At 49.0% G+C, this 22,703-nt stretch overlaps 1 protein-coding gene across 10 annotated transcripts in view; it reads left to right on the top strand.

The window, feature by feature from the left end:
* The window catches only part of GULP1 (GULP PTB domain containing engulfment adaptor 1), a 218,171-nt gene that overhangs the window by 148,471 nt on the left and 46,997 nt on the right, over positions 1-22,703 (top strand). For 7 of the 10 annotated variants that reach the window (XM_049106204.1, XM_049106206.1, XM_049106203.1 and 4 more), the window contains exon 5: positions 20,123-20,194. The exons of the other annotated variants lie outside the window; for them this stretch is intronic. In XM_049106204.1, coding sequence (XP_048962161.1) covers positions 20,123-20,194 — 72 coding nt within the window. The remainder of the gene's footprint in view (positions 1-20,122; positions 20,195-22,703) is intronic. 10 annotated transcript variants of the gene reach the window in all.

Genomic DNA, 22,703 nt, shown 5'->3' on the forward strand with positions numbered 1-22,703 from the left:
TGCACGCGCGACCTACCAGAGACATCCCGGAAAATGGCATGTTTGACAAAGTCTAAGGGTTCAATATGGCTGGAGTGTAGAGTGTATGTAATAAAGTAGACATAGAGTCATGAGGATGGTTCCTCATTGGCATTCGTGGGTGACAGGCAGGTAGCGATGGGCCTGAATTTGAGGTAGGGGATAATGAGGTGCCAAGTTGGGGACACGAAGTCTGGAGATAGCCAAGAAATTGTTAAAAGCCCAGAATACGTGAGGATCCCTGGGTGGCTCAGCGGTTGAGCATCTGCCTTCAGCCCAGGGTGTGACCCTGGAGTCACGGGATCGAGTCCCACGTCGGGCTCCCTGCGTGGAGCCTGCTTCTCCCTCTGCCTGTGTCTCTGCCTCTCTCTCTGTGTCTCTCATGAATAAATAAATAAAATCTTAAAAAAAAAAAAAAAAAAAAAAAAAGCCCAGGATACAGAGCACAGTGTTTTGCGACCACCCAGTAAGTACTAAACAGCGAGAAGACTAATGCTTGGTCCTGCATTTTAAGAGTCCTGGTAATTCCTTTCAGAAACCTCTTATAAATAGGCCAACAAACAAAAATAATCGTTTTGGAACCTGTCTCATGCTGTCAACTTGGGTCAGGGCAAACTGCTGTCTTCAGGTGGCGACACCCTCAAAGGAAAGCGTGTCTCAGTCACCCAGGGCGCTGGGAGGAGGCCAGGTGAAGGCCAGCGCCCGGAGAAGGTGGCCTCGCGGCGGTCATTATGGCTTCTTCCCACCATACGGCCTGAAACGACACAGTCCTCTCCTTCTGTTCCGTTTTCTCTCTCATCCAGGGATTAATTGGCTTCTGAAATAACAATGAGCTGGGGTTAAGTCGGTGCGTGTGCGTGCGTGCGTGCAAGCGTACATGGTTTACAGGTGTCCGTGAAGCACACGTAAATGCAGACACATAGGAGACGGAGTTTGTCTCGTCCCCCGCGTCAATGGCACAGGGCTCGGGCTCAGCAATCCGGCTGTCTCGGGGTCGGCATCGCAGGCCTGAAAATAAGCGATTTCTTGAGACCTGAGAAAGCACAGCACTGCGGTTTTTTTCGCGTTTGAGTGAGTGATGAGTCAATCCCTCCGAGCATTAAGCAGCAAGGACCGTCAGTGCCCTTCTGGGTGTGCACCTCACCCCGTCTCGTGCCAGGACGCCTGTGAAGGACTCACGGACAGAGCCGGTTCCACGCGTCCTTTGGCGTAGGGGCTCCTGGGCCTTCGCAGACACCGTGGCTCTGCCCTTACATTCCGGGGCCGTAGCCAGAGCTCATGCTGTGTTTTATTTTTATTTATTTTATTTTATTTTATTTTATTTATTTTATTTTATTTTATTTTATTTTATTTTTATTTTATTTTTTATTTTATTTTATTTTACTTATTTTATTTTTTTTATTTATTATTTAATTTCATTATTTTATTTTATTTTATTATTTTATTTTATTATTTTATTTTATTTATTATTTTATTTTATTTTATTTTTTTCATGCCGTGTTTTAGAAATAGGAATAAGCCCAGCCCCAGAGTGCTTGCTTCACTGACTTGCTTGAGGTCCCATCATGTAAAAGGCACAACCCGGTCTTCCGTGCAGTGTCCAGTTGGGCTCCAACCTATTTGAGTTGTATTTCTTTTCTTATCTGAGCTGCTTTCTCTATTTTCAGAAAAGTAAGAGTAGGGGAATATATTGTCCAGTTACTCATGTATGTCTACAATGATAAAGATATTTTATTACACATATAACTTTTATTTTGAATCTTCCATCAAAGCAACCTTCTGCGTAGAAGTAAATAAAATAGATCAAGCTGCTTCCGAGGGTGATGGGCTGATCCACGCAAGTGCTGCTCCTCGGGACCGTATTGCTCCATTCTTTTTTTTTTCCCCCTTAAACCTGTACACTTTCTTTCTGCATGATCCTAATGCAAACAGACATTTTAGTAAATTGGGCACATGCAGGTCCTTGGTCAGATTAAGAGCCACCACAATGATTTGTGGCACAAAGAAACATCCTCACTGAATATGCAGAATTAATCTTATTTGGGCTTAATTAGAATGGGTCAGGGATCCCTGGGTGGCGCAGTGGTTTGGCGCCTGCCTTTGGCCCAGGGCGCGATCCTGGAGACCTGGGATGGAGTCCCACATCGGGCTCCCGGTGCACGGAGCCTGCTTCTCCCTCTGCCTGTGTCTCTGCCTCTCTCTCTATGTCTATAATAAATAAATAAAATCTTAAAAAAAAAAAGGAATGGGTCAGCTTTTCTTAAAACTGGTGTGTTTGTTAAAAATGCAGATTCCCTGTCCACTTATTCTGATTTAGCTAATCCAGAATGAGCCCAGAAACCTGCATTTGCACTTGAGAAGTGTGGGAAAGATAGGGGTATCTTCTTTGTCTTGGAGGGGATAAGTAGCAAAACAAGCAAAATACACAGAGAAAGTCTATTTTAATCAATAATGTCCACCATGCTCCCTACCGGTCTTTATAGGAAGCTAATAACAAGAGCTGAATCAAGTGGGCTTAGCTTCAGGTCTCTGCTCTTGGACGCCAGCTGTGACAGTGTTAATAAGCATCAAAATCATCCAAAGGTGATGATTTAGGAGACGAAAAAAGAAAATTGCGGCATCTGAGTAATCTCTCATAGTGGGGATGCCTGAATAAATAAATCTTGGGGGGGGAAAGATCTTGAAATAAAATGGACTGTGCTACCGTAAGGGGTAACTTTCCAGTGCAACAGAAATAGTTCCCTTGAGCTGCTCTTGGGTGTTTGCATAGCGTGGACATAGTAGTGTCAAGATTTCCCGAACGTGCATCTATGATTAGCAGGATTTGATGGAGTCAAAATTATAAGTAGTTTGCCTTAGTGATTGCTTGTTTTCTTCCCTTTTTTCCACACTCCCTCAAGGGGGGGCTCATCTGTGTTTCCCAACTTCCCTTTTCTTAAATTCACATCCTTTACCCGCTATTTTCCATCAGATTGGGTACGTGTTGGTGACTGGTCATTGCTGTACGCTGACCCTCAGGTCATCACACCCAGCATCAGAGTAACCCTACTAGCGCTGCTCACTGCTCGTCGGGCACGTGCTGTGTCCTCGACCCCGCAGCATTCCTCTGAGGTAGGCAGTGTGGTTGAGCGACCTTTCGTATACCTCCCTACTTTGGTTATTATCATGGCCCTTATTTTTTTTATATATTTTATTTATTCATGAGAGACACAGGTAGAGGGAGAAGCAGGCTCCATGCAGGGAGCCCGACATGGGACTTGATCCCGGGACTCCAAGATCATGCCCTGGGCCAAAGGCAGGCACCAAACCGCTGAGCCACCCAGGCGTCCCTATGGCCCTTATTTTACACGTAAGAAGATTAAGGTTTAGAGCAATTTAATGCCTTGCCCGTGTTACGCAGTTAATCATCAGTGGAGCTCTCGAGTTCAGACAGCGTGATTAGAGCCCGAGCTTCTGCTCACCCCAGCACGCCACCAGGTATTAGGACTGGACTGTAAGCTCATTGTCTTTCTAAGTAGGGAACGTGTCCTGTCAAAGACCTTTCTTTATTTATATATATATATATATATATATATATATATATATATATATATTTATTTATTTATTTTTATTGGTGTTCAATTTGCTAACATACAGAATAACACCCAGTGCTCATCCCGTCAAGTGTCCCCCTCAGTGCCCGTCACCCAGTCACCCCCACCCCCCGCCCACCACCCCTAGTTCGTTTCCCAGAGTTAGGAGTCTTCATGTTCTGTCTCCCTTTCTGATATTTCCCACTCATTTTTTCTCCTTTCCCCTTTATTCCCATTCACTATTTTTTATATTCCCCAAATGAATGAGACCATATAATGTTTGTCCTTCTCCAATTGACTTATTTCACTCAGCATCATACCCTCCAGGTCCATCCACGTCGAAGCAAATGGTGAGTACTTGTCATTTCTAATGGCTGAGGAATATTCCATTGTACACACAGACCACAGCTTCTTTCTTCAGAGAGTTGGAACAAATTATCTTAAGATTTGTGTGGAATCAGAAAAGACCCCGAATAGCCGGGGGAATATTAAAAAATAAAACCATAGCTGGGGGCATCACAATGCCAGATTGCAGGTTGTACTACAAAGCTGTGGTCATCAAGACAGTGTGGTCCTGGCACAAAAGCAGACACATGGATCAGTGGAACAGAATAGAGAACCCAGAAGTGGACCCTGAACTTTATGGGCAACTAATATTCGACAAAGGAGGAAAGACCACCCACTGGAGAAAAGACAGTCTCTTCAATAAATGGTGCTGGGAACATTGGACATCCACATGCAGAAGAAGGAAACTGGACCACTCTCTTGCACCAGACACAAAGATAAACTCAAAATGGATGTTAAAGGCCTTTATGTGTCTTGTTTTGTTGCTAGAGAAAAGGATGGCCCTGTGTCTTTTCGCTTAATAGTCTCCTGCTCTTCTGCTAAGTAGCTTCTAGCAATTTCTTCCTGGGAAACCCCCAGAACAGAAAAGGACGAGTGTCCCATGGTCACTGCCTTCTTCCAGAACGTATGTGCCAGGAGGCTGCTTCTACTCCTCGCCCAGGCTGCCATTTCCCGTCTAGAACTCACTCTGTGTCTCCACCCCTGGTATGCCCAGTTTCCCAGAGCCACAGTTTCTATTTTCTTTCTTTTTTAAAAATATTTTATTTATTTATTCATGAGAGACAGAGAGAGAGAGAGAGAGAGAGAGAGAGAGAGAGAGAGGCAGAGACACAGGCAGAGGGAGAAGCAGGCTCCGTGCAGGGAGCCCGATGTGGGACTTGATCCCGGGTCTCCAGGATCACGCCCTGGGCCTTCAAAGGCAGGCGCCAAACCACTGAGCCACCCGGGGACCCCCGTGGGCTCAGTTTTAATGAAGATACTATTGCATATTTGTTATCGGCGCGTGTGAATATGCTAGGGTAAATTATGATGTCTGTAAGGTAGTGTCTGTGATTTTAATTTATATGGAAATGGATATTATGTCACTAAAGCTAAAAATCGTCTGCCCTTAATCTACAAATTTATCAAACCTCTCTGATTGCTGTGGCTCTTACATGAGATTTATTCACAATAATTTCCACAGCGCATGACACGTGGTAGGAGGCTGATGATACGTGATAGAAACCGTCCCTTCCGCTGTGATTTCTAGCCGTCGCTTAATCTCCGAGCGTTTCAAATGCCAGTGGAGCGTGACTTGAGGAGGCTTCTAAAGCGTTGTCTAGTGGAGGTTTCCTAGGAAGTCTCCTTTTCACATGACTACGACTAGACACGGACACAGCTGCCAGGCGTTTGAATATCATAGCGCTCACGGAATCCTTTCGACGTGCGACTGGGAACACAGTCGCGCAGCTGATGCCTGAGATCCCCGAAGTAGTAATGTCACCAGCATGTTTATCTTGATGATAGCGTGTAAAGTCTACGTAATACGTATATACATGTACATCGATTCTCAGCAATCCATATTTACCTGTATCCGGAGCTACGTAGCAGACGTAGTTCAGCCGTCACTGCCCCGCGGTGACCGTAGAAGGGAGTGTTACGACGCTTAACTTCCAACGTTGACAACGTGGCCATAAGGGACGCTCTCAAAAGAATGCGCGGAAAAGGAAAACGGATAAGATGTCACGATTCGTACATCCTCAATTTGAAAACTAGACTCTAGAAACTCATTGGGACGTTTCAAAGCGTGTTGGATCTACTGGAGATGGGAGCTGGACGAAGGACAATCATTTTTAGAGCACGGGGGGAGTTGCCTGGATGGCCTGTTCACCCCTCGGCGCCTTGAAGCCTATTTCACATCCAGCAGGTGTGTCACGGTTCAGTAAATTAAGTGTCTGGGCAACAATTATAAAGAAAGTCGCTGGGACGGGCGGCTCTGTGGGACAGAACGTAGAGGCAGACATAGTTCACGTTTTATCCCATGTTGATGGAGAGCGACGGGTGTTTCCCCAAGTACTTGACAAGGGTAAGCATACGATGGGTTGAAATGAAGTCAATAATAACTGTGAAGCTTTTCATATTCATGGTTTCTGTAAAAATAAAGCAAATGTCCAGTGGGCTAATTCAAATTGAATGAGCCATCCAGCACTTCAGCCAGTGAAATCCCATATTAATCCACTTGCACGTCAAAGTCCCATCATATGCACGAAGCACGTTCATTGTATCTTGTCAACCCGGAGTCACACGGCTGACGGGTTGTGTTTCTCTGTGCTGCTGCTGAAGAGCTCGTAGCCTCGTTTATGATCCACCCCTCGCAAGCTCACAGGGTTATGTGGCTTTTGACTGCCAACCTACTTCTACTCCATATTCTTGCTTTCTTTTCTGTTTGCTTCATTTTTCTTTTCTTTTTTTAAAAAAAGATTTTATTTATTTATTCATGAGACACAGAGAGAGGCAGAGACCCAGGCAGAGGGAGAAACAGGGTCCACGCAGGGAGCCCGATGGGGGACTCGATCCCAGGACCTGTCATGCCCTGGGCTGAAGGCAAACGCTCAACCGCTGAGCCACCCAGGCGTCCCTGCTTCATTTTTCTATTTTATTTTATCTTTCTCTGTTTTATGACTCTTCACAAGCCGCTTTAAATACACCTGGGGACATAGAATGATTTTTTAAATGGGTGAGATGAAAAAAAAATGGTGGTTTTTGTTGTTTTATTTTGTTTTTGAAGAAGGAACTACGCCTGGGTCCCTAGGAACCCAAGATCAGTCATCTCCCATAATCCTCTTGGTCTTCCACCTTTCTTCTGAACCTTGCTGTTTCTTTCTCCGAGGAAAACCCGTTCTTTTCTGAAGACACTGAATCCAGTTGCCCTTCCCATCCTTGAACACTTTCTGCAGACGGTGGATGTTTTCTCCACACAACTCTCCCCAGGACACCTGGCCTGGCAGATGAATTGTTTGGCCTTCTCTTTTCTTTCTCCCTATAATCTCCTGCTTTGAGTCCCATTATCACACTGTGCCACTTATCTTCTCCTGATCAAAGTCACCTACAGTCCCGGGGGCGCTCCTCCACTCCTTCAGGATTCTAGCTCCTGCTTCCTTGTCATTGTCCCCAAAATAACTCCCTAAGAGGAAGCATGTTATCATTTAGAGGGTGGTCACTGTAGGAGCAGATGCCCTGGTGAGGTAGTGATGCCCTTGTCAGTCAATACTCTCAAACAGAGGGACACAGCGTGCCGATCATTGGGTCTGGCCCGTACCTGACTCACCCAGTGCATGCAGGTGTGCTAGTCTAGACTGGCAGTGGAATTAGCGGCGGGTAATTCTCTTCATACAGAAAATCGTAACCGGTAGGCTAAGTATTCGGCCCCAAATCAATACAGCTATTTATATATTGAACTTAGAACTGATAAATTATAGACATTGGAATCATTTCTATGATGCATGTCCTGAATGCTGGGTCTTGACCTTCACAAACTGGGTCATTTAACCGGGTAGGATTCAAACTTTTTTTTTTTTTTTTGATTTTTTAAATATTTATTTATGATAGACGAAGAGAGAGAGAGAGAGAGAGAGGCAGAAGCAGGCTCCATGCCGGGAGCCTGAAGTGAGACTCGATCCCAGGACCCCAGGATCGCGCCCTGGGCCAAAGGCAGGCACCAAACCACTGAGCCACCCAGGGATCCCTAGGATTCAGACTTTAACCAATTTGTAGTCACTGAACCAGAATGCTTCTGTGGTGACCTCAGACTTTTTTTTTGTACCATGTGGTTGACCTGTTGCGTGACCTCGTTAATGAGATCGGCACACGCCTACGTAGTACACACAGAGTTCTTAATTTAACAGCAAATAGAATTATAGTAACCTGTAAGATTTTTTTACTTTATTAAATTTAGAAGTTTCTGGGAAAAGGTCGTATGCAATATACTTAGCTCCTAATGAGGTGGGTTTTTTTTTTTTTTAGTTTTTTTGTCTTGTTTTTAAAGATTTTATTCATTCACTCATGAGACACAGAGAGTGAGGGCGAGAGCGAGAGAGAGACAGAGAGAGGCAGAGACACAGGCAGAGGGAGAAGCAGGCTCCATGCAGGGAGCCTGACGTGGGACTCGATCCCGGGACCCTGGGGTCATGCCCTGGGCTGAAGGCAGATGCTCAACCCAGGTGCCCCCAGGCATCCCAACATGGTTAAATCTTTCTTTGAAGGCAGGTGGCGTTTGATGCAACAGACAGCTTGGGGAAGGGCCTTTTTGAAGCCCTTGGTGACATGTCCTGGAGCTGGGGGATTCAGTCACCAGAGCCCCACCTGTCAGCTGTGCCCCGGGGACCCTGCCCGCAGCCTGGGAGGACTGCTCAGCCACAGCGGGCGGATGGGAGGAGGAGCGTCAGGGCAGGGGCAGCAGCCTGTCCGCCCCTCCGCCAGAGCCCCTGTGGCTTTGCTGCCATAAAAGTGCTTCCTGGAAGGAGCAAGAGGTCCAGGCTCTGGATGGTTCCCCCCTTGGAGGGGACGTCCAGTTGGTTATGAGGTGAGCAACCTTGGCGGCTGAGCAGACATCCCCGGGAAGTCTCCGCGCAGACCTGAGGCCCTGCCTCCGCTGTCACACTGTCCTCGAGACCCGCTGCTCGCTCAGGTGACGAGGCCGTAGGGGGACAGTGCCCAACAGGGGTCCACGTGCTCGGGGATGTGACAATTTTATCACTGAGCGCTTGCGGCCCACGGACTCTCCATCCCTGGGTCTATCCCTCTTTATATAGAGTCATGCTGAGGATGCTCAAGACACTGAGACAGTCCCGGCTGGCCCGGCACCTGTTACTTAATAGGTTAGAATCCAGTAGGTTTGTCTCACTTACCAAGTAGGAGAGCTAAAACTGTTTTATAAGAAAAGCCAAAGAGTCTCCTTGAAATCACATTGTTCCAGATGATCCAAGAAAATCATAGAAAATAAGAGTAATTAATTAGTTTTTGGCTTTTCCTCCTACTTTGGAATTATGTAAATACAAGTGAAAAGGAAATGTCATTTATCATGTCAGTCCCTCCGATGATTTTAAGGTTCCATTACCATTCCGGGAATTTGACAAGTGGAAATCTGAAATTAAAAATGGATTATGAAATGTATACACATATTAGCAATTATACCCATAACAATACAGCTTTAAAAAAAGACAAAAGGGAAAAAAAAAAAGACAAAAGGAAAGGCGTGGATACACAGGGTACTATTTATCAAATGTTAGAGATTAAAATTTGTAGGAAACATTGCATTAACACTCCATTAGGGGGACTCCTGGGTGGCTCAGTGGTTGAGCGTCTGCCTTTGGCTCGGGGTATGACCCTGGGGTCCCGGGATCGAGTCCCGGGTCGGGCTGCCTGCGTGGAGCCTGCTTCTCCCTCTGCCTGTGTCTCTGTCTCTCTCTCTGTGTCTCTCATGAATAAATAAATGAAATCTTAAAAAAAAAGAATTAGCCATGTTAAAGTGGCAGTAATTCTCAGAATCTTTAGTAAAATCCCATTATGGACTTTGCTGGGGCTTTATAGACTGAGGCCCCTGGGTTCGTACAGCTGTTTCAACTTGAACGTTCGGCAACAGGATGTAAATTTTTGGAGCAAAGGGAGAAAGGCGTGTGTGCTGATTCTTGCTCGTAGCGGCATCCACGACTTCTGTGGACATGTATAATATTGAAATTTATACTTGATTGGCCCTGAAAGGAGAGGACGAGTAAGTGCCATGACTCCAATGATATCGTGTCCTTGCTCATGCTTCACTTATTTGTGCATTTTAATAGCATGTGTCACTTTTAAAAGGAAAACAGGCAGAGGCCCGGGTCCATATATGTATTTTATATTGAGCCTGATGGGCAAGGAAGTGAATCGGCATGGCACAAAATGCTTAAAAATCTGTTAAAAATAAGTAGGTTACTTTGAACTTTAGTCATATTAGTAGTGAAATGCATATGGGGCAGAGGTTCATCTGAAATGCCAGTTCTGTCGTCTAAAAATAGCGAATTTAAGTATTTGATGGATTAATCCAATATATCATGGGAATAGGAATGTATAATTCTTCTTGATAAAGGTGATGTACTGCAGTGTAATTCTGTCTATGTGAAGGAAGTTTTTTTTTTAATATAATTTGAAATTATAGTCACTAAACAGGTTATTAAACCTTAGAAGTGGTCCAATAAAGACATAAAGGTCTGTGTTGATACCAGGATTAGAGCGTTCAAAGGGCAGCCGAAAAATGCTCTCAAAAGCTGCCCAGGAACATGCGACGATTGATTTTTTTTAAAAGGCCAAGAAAATCAAATAAAATCAACGTAGGGCAGAGTTCAGACAAAGCCAATTAAGCGTTACGGTGAAGACTAAGTGGTGCTAATTAGTGATCATTGATTTCAAGTATCAAGAAAATAAATAAATAGAGTCGTTTTTAGAAAGGGAAAAAACATGGGCTTAAAAAAATAAAAGAAATGATCCAATTGAGGTTAGAAGTACAGGGAGGTGGCTGCTTGTCACAGCAGCGGGACGCGGGGGTGGCGGTGGGGAGGCAGGTGGCTGTTGCACTTAGGATCCTCGGGACGGAGTTGGGCCTCAGCACGCGACCTGACCGGGCGCCTGTGCCCATCAGCAGCCGACGGGGCGCGGGCGTGCAGCGTGGGACCCGCCGGGGCTGCCCACCGTGGCACCTGCTTGCGCCTCCTGCACTTCTCGGCCTCCCTCCTCAGCTGCACCCCGCTCCCGGCCGCCCTGCCAGGCCCTATTGGCAGAATCACGTTGGGTCCGTAAGACCAGAAGGAACCCCCTCCTGACCTTGCTGAAAGGACGCGGGGTCCCCGGTTGTGCTGTCACGGGCCGTCGTGGGTCTAGCCGAGGGCGCCCGCCCCGCCCGGGCCCTGCTGCGCGAGGCACGATCCCTGGCACCCGTGTGGCACCGGGGACCTCGCTCACGCCCCTCGTCAGGTCCGGGCGGCTCAGGTGTCGAGCTCCGCGGGCTCAGCACGAGGCCAGGCAGGTCGTGGCCCGAGCCCTCCGGGGGTGTCCGGGGCCCGGCGTGGGCCTGCAGCCTGGGCTCTGGCCCGACACCCAGCAGGTGTGGCGACGCCGGGCAGGGAGCCGGGGGGACTTGGGGTGCCGGGGGCTGCCCGGGCTCCCGTCCCGTTTTGGAGCAGGGAGGACAGCATGGGCCGTGGGCCTGGGGCGGGCAGCCGTCGCCGTGACCGTCCGGGCCGCCGCGGCTGGGCATGGGGTCGCCCGGGCCGGGCCCCTTGGAGCCACCCGGCCCCGCGGCGCTGGAGACACCCTCACCCGAAGTAGGACTAGAACATTTAAAGCATGATTTTCCCAAAAGGGAGAGAGAGAGAGAGAGACATTTAGCTCAGGAAAGATGTGAGGATTCTTGGAATAGCAGCGGCTTCTCCCCGCAAATACATTCTTTTCGGAAAGAGTCCAGGGACACCGTGTGCAGATGTGGGCCCTGGCTTCGTCGGCGTGGACGCCCAACGGCGGGCGGAATGACCATCCCTGCCCGAAGCTCCGGGAAGTTCTGTGAAGATGAAGAACACGAAATGAGTACTTAACCACCTTCGGTTATTCCCTAGGGTTTCATAAGCAAAGAAAAACGATGTCATTGGTAACAGTATTGAGAAAGAAAAGGAAATGTGTTTCGCTTTATTGATAGTTATATTCTGGGAGACTCCAATTTTAGACAATAAATAAAACTGCTGTGCTTGAGAAGATACCTTGATAAGCTGCCTGGATCTAGGGCATTTCCTATAGTTGCAATAACTTGCTATAAATAGAATTTTATTTTATTATTTTTTTATTTTATTTTATTTTATTATTTTATTTTGTATTTTATTTTATTTTATTTTAAGATTTTACTTATTTATTCATGAGAGACACAGAGAGGCAGAGACATAGGCAGAGGGAGAAGCAGGCTCCATGCAGGGAGCCCAGGAGATGCAGGACTCCATCCCGGGACCCTGGGGTCACGCCCTGGGCTGAAGGTGGCGCCAAACCACTGAGCCACCCGGCTTCCCTAAATAGAATTTTAAAAGCCGTAATTAAACCCCAAACTATAAAGCAACGGGGCATATATTTAGGAAGAAAAATACTCGGCCTTCCTGAAAACAGACAAAGCGCCCACCAACAGGCATATCTTGTATCCTGGAAGCCTCACTTGTCTCAAGTCTTATATAGTGGAATTGCTGTGAAATTACAATTACATCGAGAATTAAGAAGAATAAATGTCTGAAAATAACCAATGAAATTTTGAGAAAACAAAACTGCACCCGTGTATGTGCTGGTGAGAATCGCGGCAGCCTCCAGAGCCCAACTCCAGACACGAGCGGCTTAAAAATAGGGTTTTTTCCTGCTTGCTTCACAGCTGCCCTGGTTGAGTTGACTCCTTTTATTTGCTTGCTGTGGCCGTTTTGTTATTTTATTTTACTCTCTGAGCCTAAATTCGGTGAACGTTCACTCTGCGCCCGGGGCTGGTTGCATTTTCTCATTTAATTCTCACACAAGCGCTAGGAATGTATCCCCGTCTCGTGAGGGATGGAGTGGAGTGTCTGAGAGTCTCCGTAAACAGTATTTGGACATTCAGGTTACCCCTGGGAAGCCAGCCAAGGAGCCTCTTGGCCCCTTCGGGGTGTAAGCGTAGTTCACAGTAGAAAGAACGGGCGGCATGATGCTAATTAGCCGCAGGATGTGGTTGAGTGACACACGCAGGTGTCCTGTTCCCCTCCGTCCCGTCCCTGTTCTGTCTGGGCCGAGGGAAGACCGCGGTGTGACACCTGGAGGGCTGGGAACGCGGCCTGACCTGAGCGTCCTGGCCTGGGCTTCAGGCCTCTCACTAATGGGAGTTGGATGCCCCACCCCAGGCACAGCCGTGCAGGTGCAGACGCCCTCCCCCCCCCCCCCCCCCGGGCACAGCCATCCAGGTGCAGACCCCCCCCCCCCGGGCACAACCGTGCAGGTGCAGGCCCCCCACCCCCTGGGCACAGCCGTGCAGGCGCAGCCCCCCCCCCCCCGGGCACAGCCATCCAGGTGCAGACCCCCCCCCCGGGCACAACCGTGCAGGTGCAGGCCCCCCACCCCCTGGGCACAGCCGTGCAGGTGCAGACCCCCCCCCCCGGGCACAACCGTGCAGGTGCAGGCCCCCCACCCCCTGGGCACAGCTGTGCAGGTGCAGGCCCCCCCCAGGCACAGCCGTGCAGGTGCAGCACCCCCGCCCTGCCCCAGATACAGCCGTGCAGGTGCAGGCCCCCCACCTCCTGGACACAGCCGTGCAGGTGCAGACCCCCCCCCCCGGGCACAACCGTGCAGGTGCAGGCCCCCCACCCCCTGGGCACAGCTGTGCAGGTGCAGGCCCCCCCCAGGCACAGCCGTGCAGGTGCAGCACCCCCGCCCTGCCCCAGATACAGCCGTGCAGGTGCAGGCCCCCCACCTCCTGGACACAGCCGTGCAGGTGCAGGCCCCCCCCCCAGTCACAGCTGTGCAGGTGCAGCCTCCCCATGGGCATAGCCATGCAGGTGCAGCCCCCAACCTCCCGGGCACAGCTGTGCAGATGCAGCTCCCTCCCCCCCCAGGCACAGCCATGCAGGTGCACGGCCCTGGTCAGGACTGGTCCTCTCCCAACAACACGCAAGGGACCACCTGTCTGGCTCCAGAGCCCCGCTGTTGGTTCGCGGTGTAGACTGGGTTATTCCTGAGGAGCAACAAGCCGCTGAAGGCCCACCCTCCTCTTCCCCGGGTCCCTTCTCAGGTGGGTCGGCCTCAGAGTTGTGTCTGGGACCGGACGACACCCGAGGCTGCGTGTCCGCCCGTGGGAGGCCCAGCTCCCGGGAGACCCCTGAACACTGGGCTCCCCCGTTGTAGCCAGGACGTTTGCTTGGCCTTCAACTCACAACTCTTATTTTAAAAGCAGGAGCCTATGAAAACCACACATTCAACATCCGTGTGAAAGAACAGAAATAGCTTAGTGGAAAGTGGCTGTAATAGAATAAGGAACCTCATATCAAATCAAATGTGAAATGTAGATTTTTTTTTGTTTAATGCTGAGCCCAATCTCTTTTTTAATTCTCCATCAAAATTTCCTGGCCCTCCTTTAAAGAATAACCTTCAGAGTATTTAAAGTATGACCTTTCTTTTTGGTGGATCTATTTTAATTTATTTTTTTTTTAAGATTATGGTTTTGGTGATTAAGTAATGGGTTGGAATCTGATGAATTCTGATCCTTTGTTAGCAATTGAATGTTATGATGTGCCTTTTAAAACTATTTTTTTTTTCCTGCATTGCTTGGCGTAGTGGCATGGTAAGTCAGCCAAATAAAGACTATAAAATTAAATTGGCTTACTCCCGTATGGCTTATCTCCTGGGTGCAGTTGAGTAGCTAGAAGGTTTAAAACCTTTTTTTTTTTTTAAACACATACGCAGTCAAGTTAATGCCAAGAAAATTAGCCCAATCCTATTTGAGGCCCCTGCAACCTTGGTTATAAGGATAGAGACATGCTCACTTATTTTATTCTATATTTAGAATATCTATTGGTCATTATCTACCAATTATTTATTAACTTTAATTTTAGATGAATCTTTTATCCTGTAAAAAGTGGAAATTATTTTCCTTTAATATTTTTAAATAATTATAAGAACATATCTACATAAAATTGGCATATTTTGAATTTGATACAAGCATGTGTTCCGTAGTATATTTGTTATCAACTAGCCCTTTCATATGTTAAATAGTGTCAAATTTCATAGCAATTAGACTTAATAACTCTTTAGTTAATTATTCTAATTGTCATTTATCTGACATTTTTTTTTAAAAAACCCACATTCTTCATAGAGTGATCTTAAGAACGTTTGAGGAAGCAAGTAAAGCAGAGCATACATGAGTCCATGTGGTGTGCAATGCTGCTCTCTACTGGCAAAGCAGCAAGTCCTAAACTGTGCGGCTTTTCATGTGAAAAAAGTCCATCTCAAGTGATATTTGAAAATGAAGATGGAATCCTCAAACTCGAAAACACGTCCTTGCAAAATGCTCATTGTGGTACGATGGAAGACAGTGATTGACCTGGAAGAAACGAATATGGACATTACATGAGATGAGCTTTTTTCTTTTTTTAAAGATTTTATTTATTTATTTATTCATAGATACAGAGAGAGAGAGAGGCAGACACGCAGGCAGAGGGAGAAGCAGGCGCCGTGCAGGGAGCCCACGCGGGACTCGATCCCGGGACCCCAGGATCCCACCCTGTGCTGAAGGCAGGCGCTAAACCACGGAGCCACCCAGGCCGCCCCATGACATGAGCTTAAAAGAGAAGTTGGTATCATCTTAATTAAATAAAAACATAACTGTGGAAGTTTTGGAAAATATGAAGCCAAATGTGAGAAATATCAATAGCATTTTAGCTTAGGAAGTCTGCGTAGCCTGATGACGCCCCGTTTCTCATTTCAACAGACCGTAGCCTCCGAGGTACCCGTCGAGGGCGCGTCTGCCGGGTCCTCGGGCCTTGAGCAGAGGGACGCACGGGTTGTGAGGGGGCACAGCAGTGAGCCGTATCCTCTCAGAACTGCTCGGTATTTGCCAAAGTATTTGTAGAAGATTCTGTAAAGATCCAGCGTGTGGGGATCCCTGGGTGGCGCAGCGGTTTGGCGCCTGCCTTTGGCCCAGGGCGCGATCCTGGAGACCTGGGATCGAATCCCACGTCGGGCTCCCGGTGCATGGAGCCTGCTTCTCTCCTCTGCCTGTGTCTCTGCCTCTCTCTCTCTCTCTCTCTCTCTCTCTCTGTGTGACTATCATAAAATAAATAAAAATTAAAAAAAAAAAAAGATCCAGCGTGTGGGAAATACACACCGAGTGGGCATCCGTTCAGCGCACACACGAGCGACACGCCGCACGCTTTTAGATCATCTACAGTCTAATACGTTCGAAAAGCCCCTTTTGTCCCTTCCGTCTCCCTTCTCCGTCCGCACTGCTTCGGAGTCATAGTTGATACTTTTTTTTAATTTTTTTTATTTATTTATTTTTTTCATAGTTGATGCTTTAATCTCGACTCTTAATTATTTAGCTGGTAGTGAAAGTCTAAATACATGCGCACACGCGATAATGCTCAATGAATAAGTAAATCAGTGATACGTGGTAATTTAAGTTGTTCTTGTTTGTTTTCATGAGTTTATCCAATATTGTCACTGGCTGATTACTTTTACCGTAACGTGAATTTAAAAGATCACGATGGTTCCCTCTTGGCTCGGAGGTCAATGCTGATGCTTATTTTCATGGATACGTTTTTCTCTAGTTCTAAATTCCCTGCAGTGACTGCATCGCTATGAAGATGATCAGGGTTTTTTCGTAATAAAGTGGAAACGTTCTGTTGTAGCGTCTTAAAACACGGGCGCCTGATTGTGAAACACAGGTACTTGTGCTTTTGTAAGATCTAATTCCTCATCTTATTTTTTTAAGATTTTTTTAATTTATTCATGAGAGACCCAGGCAGAGGGAGAAGCAGGCTCCACGCAGGGAGCCCGACGTGGGACTCGATCCCGGGACCCCGGGGTCACGACCTGGGCTGCAGGCAGGTGCTCAACCACTGGGCCCCCCAGGCGTCCCTAATTCCTGATCTTAAAAAAAAAAAAATGTCCCAAAATGAGTGTTGCCTATTTGTGACTTTGAAGTAAAATAATTGATAAAATTTGAGACTTTTAACAGTGGGAGGAAGTGCCACGAGGCCTGCCTGGGCCCCGAGCCTGAGGCCTGCGCTCCCTGCCCCAGAGCAGGACCCCCGGCATCTTGCTCTCTCTCATCCTCCCCGTTGTCTTTCTGCCACAGGGAGGAGCTAAGACAAAGTTGCTAAATCATAAAAGCCGTGACTTTTTTTACTGTTTAAAATGTTAAACATGCCCATGTCCCATTTCTTTTAAGAGAATGCTAAAAAAAAGAAAAAGGAAAGAGGAGACTCTTGTTTTTCACCGAGGTCCATGCCTAGCAGAGGGGGCTGGGATGGATTTCCTCGTGGGGTGACCTAAGGAGCCCGGGTCCTCAAGGTGCACCTGCCTCAGTGATGCTCCGCGGGCCGCTGAGTGCGCTCCGGGGGGTTGGGGGGCTCCGGGGTGAGCACCCCCCGCCCCTGCACGAGCCCGGGTCTGGGTCCAGCTGCCAGGAAGGTGGGTGTGCTGGGTGCCCCCGGTGGTGGCCTCAGGGTCAGCGCCCATGCACAGGTGGAGGTGCCCGGGTGCTGCTGAGCCTCCAAGCATCCAAGCCCCTCGCCAGGGGCCACCCCACCCCGGGACCCGCGACCCCGACCCTGTGCGCCGGGACACCCGGGGGCTCCGGCCCGCACCCCCCGCCCACGTGTCCCGTGAGCCCCCCCGACCCACAGGAGCCTCGCCCCAGCCCGGCCTCGTCCCTGCGCTTCCAGCAAACCAGCCCTGCGACGTGGACATGGTCCTGTGGGGGAGCCCGGCCCGGCCGGTCCTTGGGGGCATGAAGGGCCCTGGGGCTGCGTGGCTCCGGGCGCCCTGATCGGGCTGCGTGGGGCGCTGTGGATGCTCCTCCTGGGATGGGTGCACCTCTGTGGGCTGGGTGCTCCTCCGCAGGATAGTGCTCCTCTACGAGATGGGTGCTCCTCCCGGGATGGGTGCTCCTCCCAGGGTGGGTGCTCCTCCCCGGGCTGGGTGCTCCTCCCGGGCTGGGTGCTCCTCCTGGGATGGGTGCTCCTCCTTGAGTACTCACAGTGCTCCTGCCGCCCCTCGCCAACCCGGGGCCGTCCTCCCAGGGTGGGTGCTCCCCCCAGGTACTCACAGTGCTCCTGCCGCCCCTCGCCAACCCGGGGCCGTCCTCCCAGGGTGGGTGCTCCCCCCAGGTACTCACAGTGCTCCTGCTGCCCCTCGCCGACCTGGGGGCATCCTCCCGGGATGGGTGCTCCCACACGGGTACTCGCAGTGCTCCTGCCACCCTTCCCAACCCAGGGCCTCCTCCCGTGCAGGAGCCGCCCACAGGTGCTCCTTCCCTGTTTCTGGGAGCACCGCCGCGCTCAGCGGTCTAGGCCAGGGCCGGGATGAGCGGAGCTAGGGGACCGCACCTGCCTGGGTCCCCTCGGCACCGCAGGCTCCTCCTGCAAGGACCGTCTTGGGCCCGCGATGCCGCCTCCCGCCAAGCGGGGTCCAGGGAGGTCACACTCCCCCCCGCCCCAGGGCAGCCCGGCTGGTGGCCCAGGGACCCCAACGAGGCCGGGGGCAGGTGCCCGCCTACATCAGGACACAGGCCCTCCTTCCCGGTGAGCCCCGCGGGGCACAGGGACCCTGGGTCCCCCGGGGGCACGACCTGGGTCCCCAGGGCCTGTGGCGCCACAAGTGGGCCATGGGGCCGGGCTGTAGGGGAGGAAGGACCCGTGCACCTGCCTCCCCCCGAGGATGGGGACCTGCACCTGCCCGGGTGGTGGGCCCGCCGCACGGAGCACCTGCCCCCGTATTTTGCGGCCCGAGTGTGTCTGCCTCCCGCGGGCCTGGCCTGTTGCTGCTGTCCCGGTTCCCAAGGCCCCGCCGAGGCGTCATCCGCGGCTCTTCCAGGTGGGTCCCCCAACCTGCCCCAAGGATGCAGGGTCCACTGTGCGGTGTGAACGTGCTCCTGCGACCACGACAGGCCCCTCCTGGAAAACAGACGCGGGTTTCTGTGCTCACTACTGTCACTTTTCCAAGAACGAGGGAAGGAGCACCACGTGATGTAAGAGGACACCCCGACTTTACTATTTTGCTCCTTTCCACGCTGGGGGTGGACATTACAAGATCCTACAGCGGGCAGCCCGGGGGGCCCAGCGCTTGAGGACCCGCCTTCAGCCCAGGCCGTGACCCCGGGGTCCCGGGATCGAGTCCCACATCGGGCTCCCTGGGTGGAGCCTGCTGCTCCCTCTGCCTGTGTGTCTGCTTCTCTCTGTGTCTCTCATGAATAAATGAATAGATAAGTAATATCTTTAAAGAAAAAATCCTACAGCTTTACCTGATACAAAGTGCACGCTCGCACACACGCGTATTCGTACAAGAAGTGAATCCAGAACGCACTCGGGTGTTGCAACTGGTACTGTGTGGCGCTTACTGCATTTAAGTGTTTGCTGTTTATGTAGAAATATTTTATAGGATAAAATACCAAATTTCGCTCCTGATGATTCTTACATATTTCATGAGATTGGACTTGTGTTTAGGAGGTCTTTTATCTCTTCGCGATAGAGATCCTGTTGCCGTGGGGTCACTATTAGGAACCTTTCTCTCTTTGACCGGTCGGGGTGGGGGTCGGGGGTATGGATCAGGTATGAGCCAACAGCCTTCAGGGATATTGTAAGACTTAGTGAAATCATAGATCATCAAGTTTGTTTTTATAATGCAGTTTAGCTTATAGCCCTGATAGGTGGAATCATTCGTTTTTTTTGTTTGTTTGTTTTTATTCGTTTTAAAGAAATTTGTGTTTTAAAAGCTTTCACACTGTGTTAGTGTCATAGTTGGAAAAACCAGGAAAATGCTTATTTGAAATTATGAGCTGTATTGAATCGTAGATTATCTTAAAATATTGATATTTTAAAATATGCTATGACATTTAAACCAAGTAACCGAAAAAAGGCATTTATATGCTTTGAATTTACAGATGAATGAATAATTTACAAATTAGTAAACGTGTTTTAAGTTTTAAATTTTGAGGTCAACTTTCCTCCTTTCCTCCTAAGGTAATGAAAGTCGCTTTAGTTCTCTTTCCCATAAAAATCTTCAAGTAAACTATTTAGGGGGCCCCCGGGTGAGCCAGCGGTTGAGCGTCTGCCTTCAGCTCAGGTCATGACCCTGGGGTCCTGGGATCGAGTCCCGCACCGGGTTCTGTGCTCAGAGTCTGCTCCTCCCGCCCGCTCAGCACGTCTCTCTCTCTCACGAGTAAATAAAATCTCACACAAAAATCAGTCAATCGTATATTTAGGAAAAGTACGTCTTAAAAAAATCTTCCAACGATAGGAGTCGTCAGGTAGCGTCCTTGCGTTTTCATGTAACATCGGATGATGTCAGCTGCACGCGCTCTGCGGGCTGGGCCTCGGGGCTGCGCCCCTGCCTGCCCGTGGGTCCCGCGAGGCGGTCTCGCGCTCCCAGCTGACCCGGGGACGCCTTATCTGACGTCTGGCCATTTTCAGTTTCTCGGCAGCACCGAGGTGGAGCAGCCCAAAGGAACCGAAGTCGTGCGGGACGCCGTGAGGAAGCTCAAGGTAGGACACTCCCGGCCCACGCGGCCCCTGGGCCCGTCCCGCCAGCCAGGAGTGGCTTTGTCCCCGTAAAAGTGCGGGACCGTCGCAGGCCAGGGGGCCAGAGTCAGCGATGAGTGTGCACCCACAGGGATGGCTCCGGAGGGGCAGCGTTCATGTCTGCCCGTGACCCCCACGCCCACGGGCCGCGACCGCGGGGGCCTGCGGGACCCTGAGGAGCTGGCCCGCACCCGACGGCTGGGCCCCGGCGTCCGGCTGGCGGTGGCATCCGGCCAGCTCCCGGGCAGCACACCTGTGCAGGTGTGCCGTTGGCCGTGGGGCCCGGCGGGGGTCTGCACCCTAGGTTAGGGCGCCCAGGAGTCGTGGCTTTGTCCCCGCGCGGATGGGACCGGGACACCCAGACAGCACAAGAGACGCCACCGTGTGCTCACAGTCACGTTTCCCGAGACCGTTCCCTGGAAGCCGCGGCCCGTCTCCGCGGGTGTGTCAGGTGCGCCCCGTCCCGGAGACGCTCTTCTCCCCGAGGCACTCGGATGCGGGACATTCCTGCAGCCGAAGCCTCCTCTTTATCCCATTAAGAAAACCCAACACACCACTACTTTTTTTCTTTTTACACAACTCATTGTTACTCTCTGTAGTTATTCCCACAGTTTTGTTTTGTTTTTTTTTTTCCAGAAACAACCCTTCTCTAACTGTACGTGGTTTAAAGACCGTCCAGTTATTTTACGAGAGGGTCAGGCCGTTGCTTGTGTCTGGCAAAACTGTAGACGTGAAAAAATACCTTCTTGCTTTGAGAATGTCGCATCAGACGGAGTCCACGGAGTGTGTAAATTGAATAAGAGTAGAAGTGGGGTGGCGTGTGCTCTAGGGGAAGAAAGCGAAGTGGATAATATGTTTACCTGCCCGTTTTACCCGATTTACATGATTTACAAATGCTTTCAAGCAAATACGCCGAAAGTCTCCAAGATGCTACCTTTCCCATTTGGGAAAAAAGCGGGCGAGGCCACCGTTTCTCTGCAGCGCTCATCAGGTGGTGGCCCCGACCTGCCCTTGTTGGTTGGAAAGGCCTCGAAGCTTATGAACGACACTTGAGGTTCCCCTTTAGATGTTTAAGATCCTGCAAACGCGGCCTGAGTCCGGCTTACCTGCAATCAGAATTTTTAGAGAAGAATAATGGTCTTTATACTTAAAATACGTCTTTGTATCCAGGAGGTTCTTTATTCAGTCGCCTCAGAGCCTGAACCAAAAGGATTAGGTCACATTGCGACCACATATAACGGAGAATATTCGAGATGAAATGCTTTTAAACAGTGGCTAGTTTTCAGGCATTTTTGTGAGTCTTTGCCGTTCCTGTGTCGTTTCCCATTTGGAAATGCACTCCGTTAATAAGGGAACGTGATCTGCAGTAAGAATGCAGCATAGTCTAAAAATGCATGTTCACTTCATAATTTTTGCTTTCCGAGCGTCTTCCAGAATAAATGTTTCTCTAATGAGTAATCTTTAGGCTGCTGATTGCAAAAATTCTGTACATCGGGAAAGTGTATTTCAGGGTAATGATCTATAAACAAATTGAAATAAATAAAGCAATGTTTTTTTCTTTAACCTGATTTTATTTTATATACACATATTTCTTGGTGTCAGAGGTCAGAGGCTACACTTCAGAGCCTTCAAGAGTATCTGCATTTATGTTAGAAAAGTAGACCCGGTTTCCTTTTTAATTCTGGTGTAGAAATGGCCAGAAGGTGGTGCCATGGTTCCACCAAAAAAACCCACTTTTTTTTCCTCCTTCACTCTATTTTGTGTGCACCTCCCCCATTTCAATTTCCTGCTTATTTTTCTTAAACATATGGATTCTGACTGCCTCTCTATCTATTCTAGTTCAGTGTTGGGTTTTATTTGCCACATGAGTTAATATTTTACTTCCTCATTTTTGAAAACTTTTCAGTATTTTATATACTGGTTTTTCTGACAATTTAAAATTCGGGATTAATATAAGATAATGGAATACTTAGACTGTTTTCAATGATGTATTTTTTCATGCTCCCGTGTCTAATTAATGACATCTGATTAATTAATTGTCATTAATTAATTAATAACACCTAATTAATGATGTCCGATTAATTTTTCAAGAAAAAACTTAGAATCTTGATTTTATTACGTACAGTTTTCCTGCCACTTTGTAGAAAATTTATACTTTATAAATTTTTCTTAAATAAGGTAGTTTTTATAAGTGTTAAAAGTTTTATTTTCAGATTTCATATTGTTATAATTGTTATAATAATGAATCTCATTTTTAATAGTGTTTTATTTATTTTTATTAATACAACTAGTGCGGATGTCAGAGGATTCGATATATTTTATAAATGATCTGCTCGTGGGGTTTACACGTGGATGAATGTCGATACAGGGACCCCATCCTCTTAGTTTTGGGAGATCAGCAGAGGGCAGCCCTCCGGGACCCCGTTGTCAGAGGGGACACCCCTCAGCCCCGTCCAGCTAAACCGCAGTCACG

Source organism: Canis lupus, chromosome 36, assembly GCF_003254725.2.
Source record: "Canis lupus dingo isolate Sandy chromosome 36, ASM325472v2, whole genome shotgun sequence".
Lineage (NCBI taxonomy): Eukaryota > Metazoa > Chordata > Mammalia > Carnivora > Canidae > Canis > Canis lupus.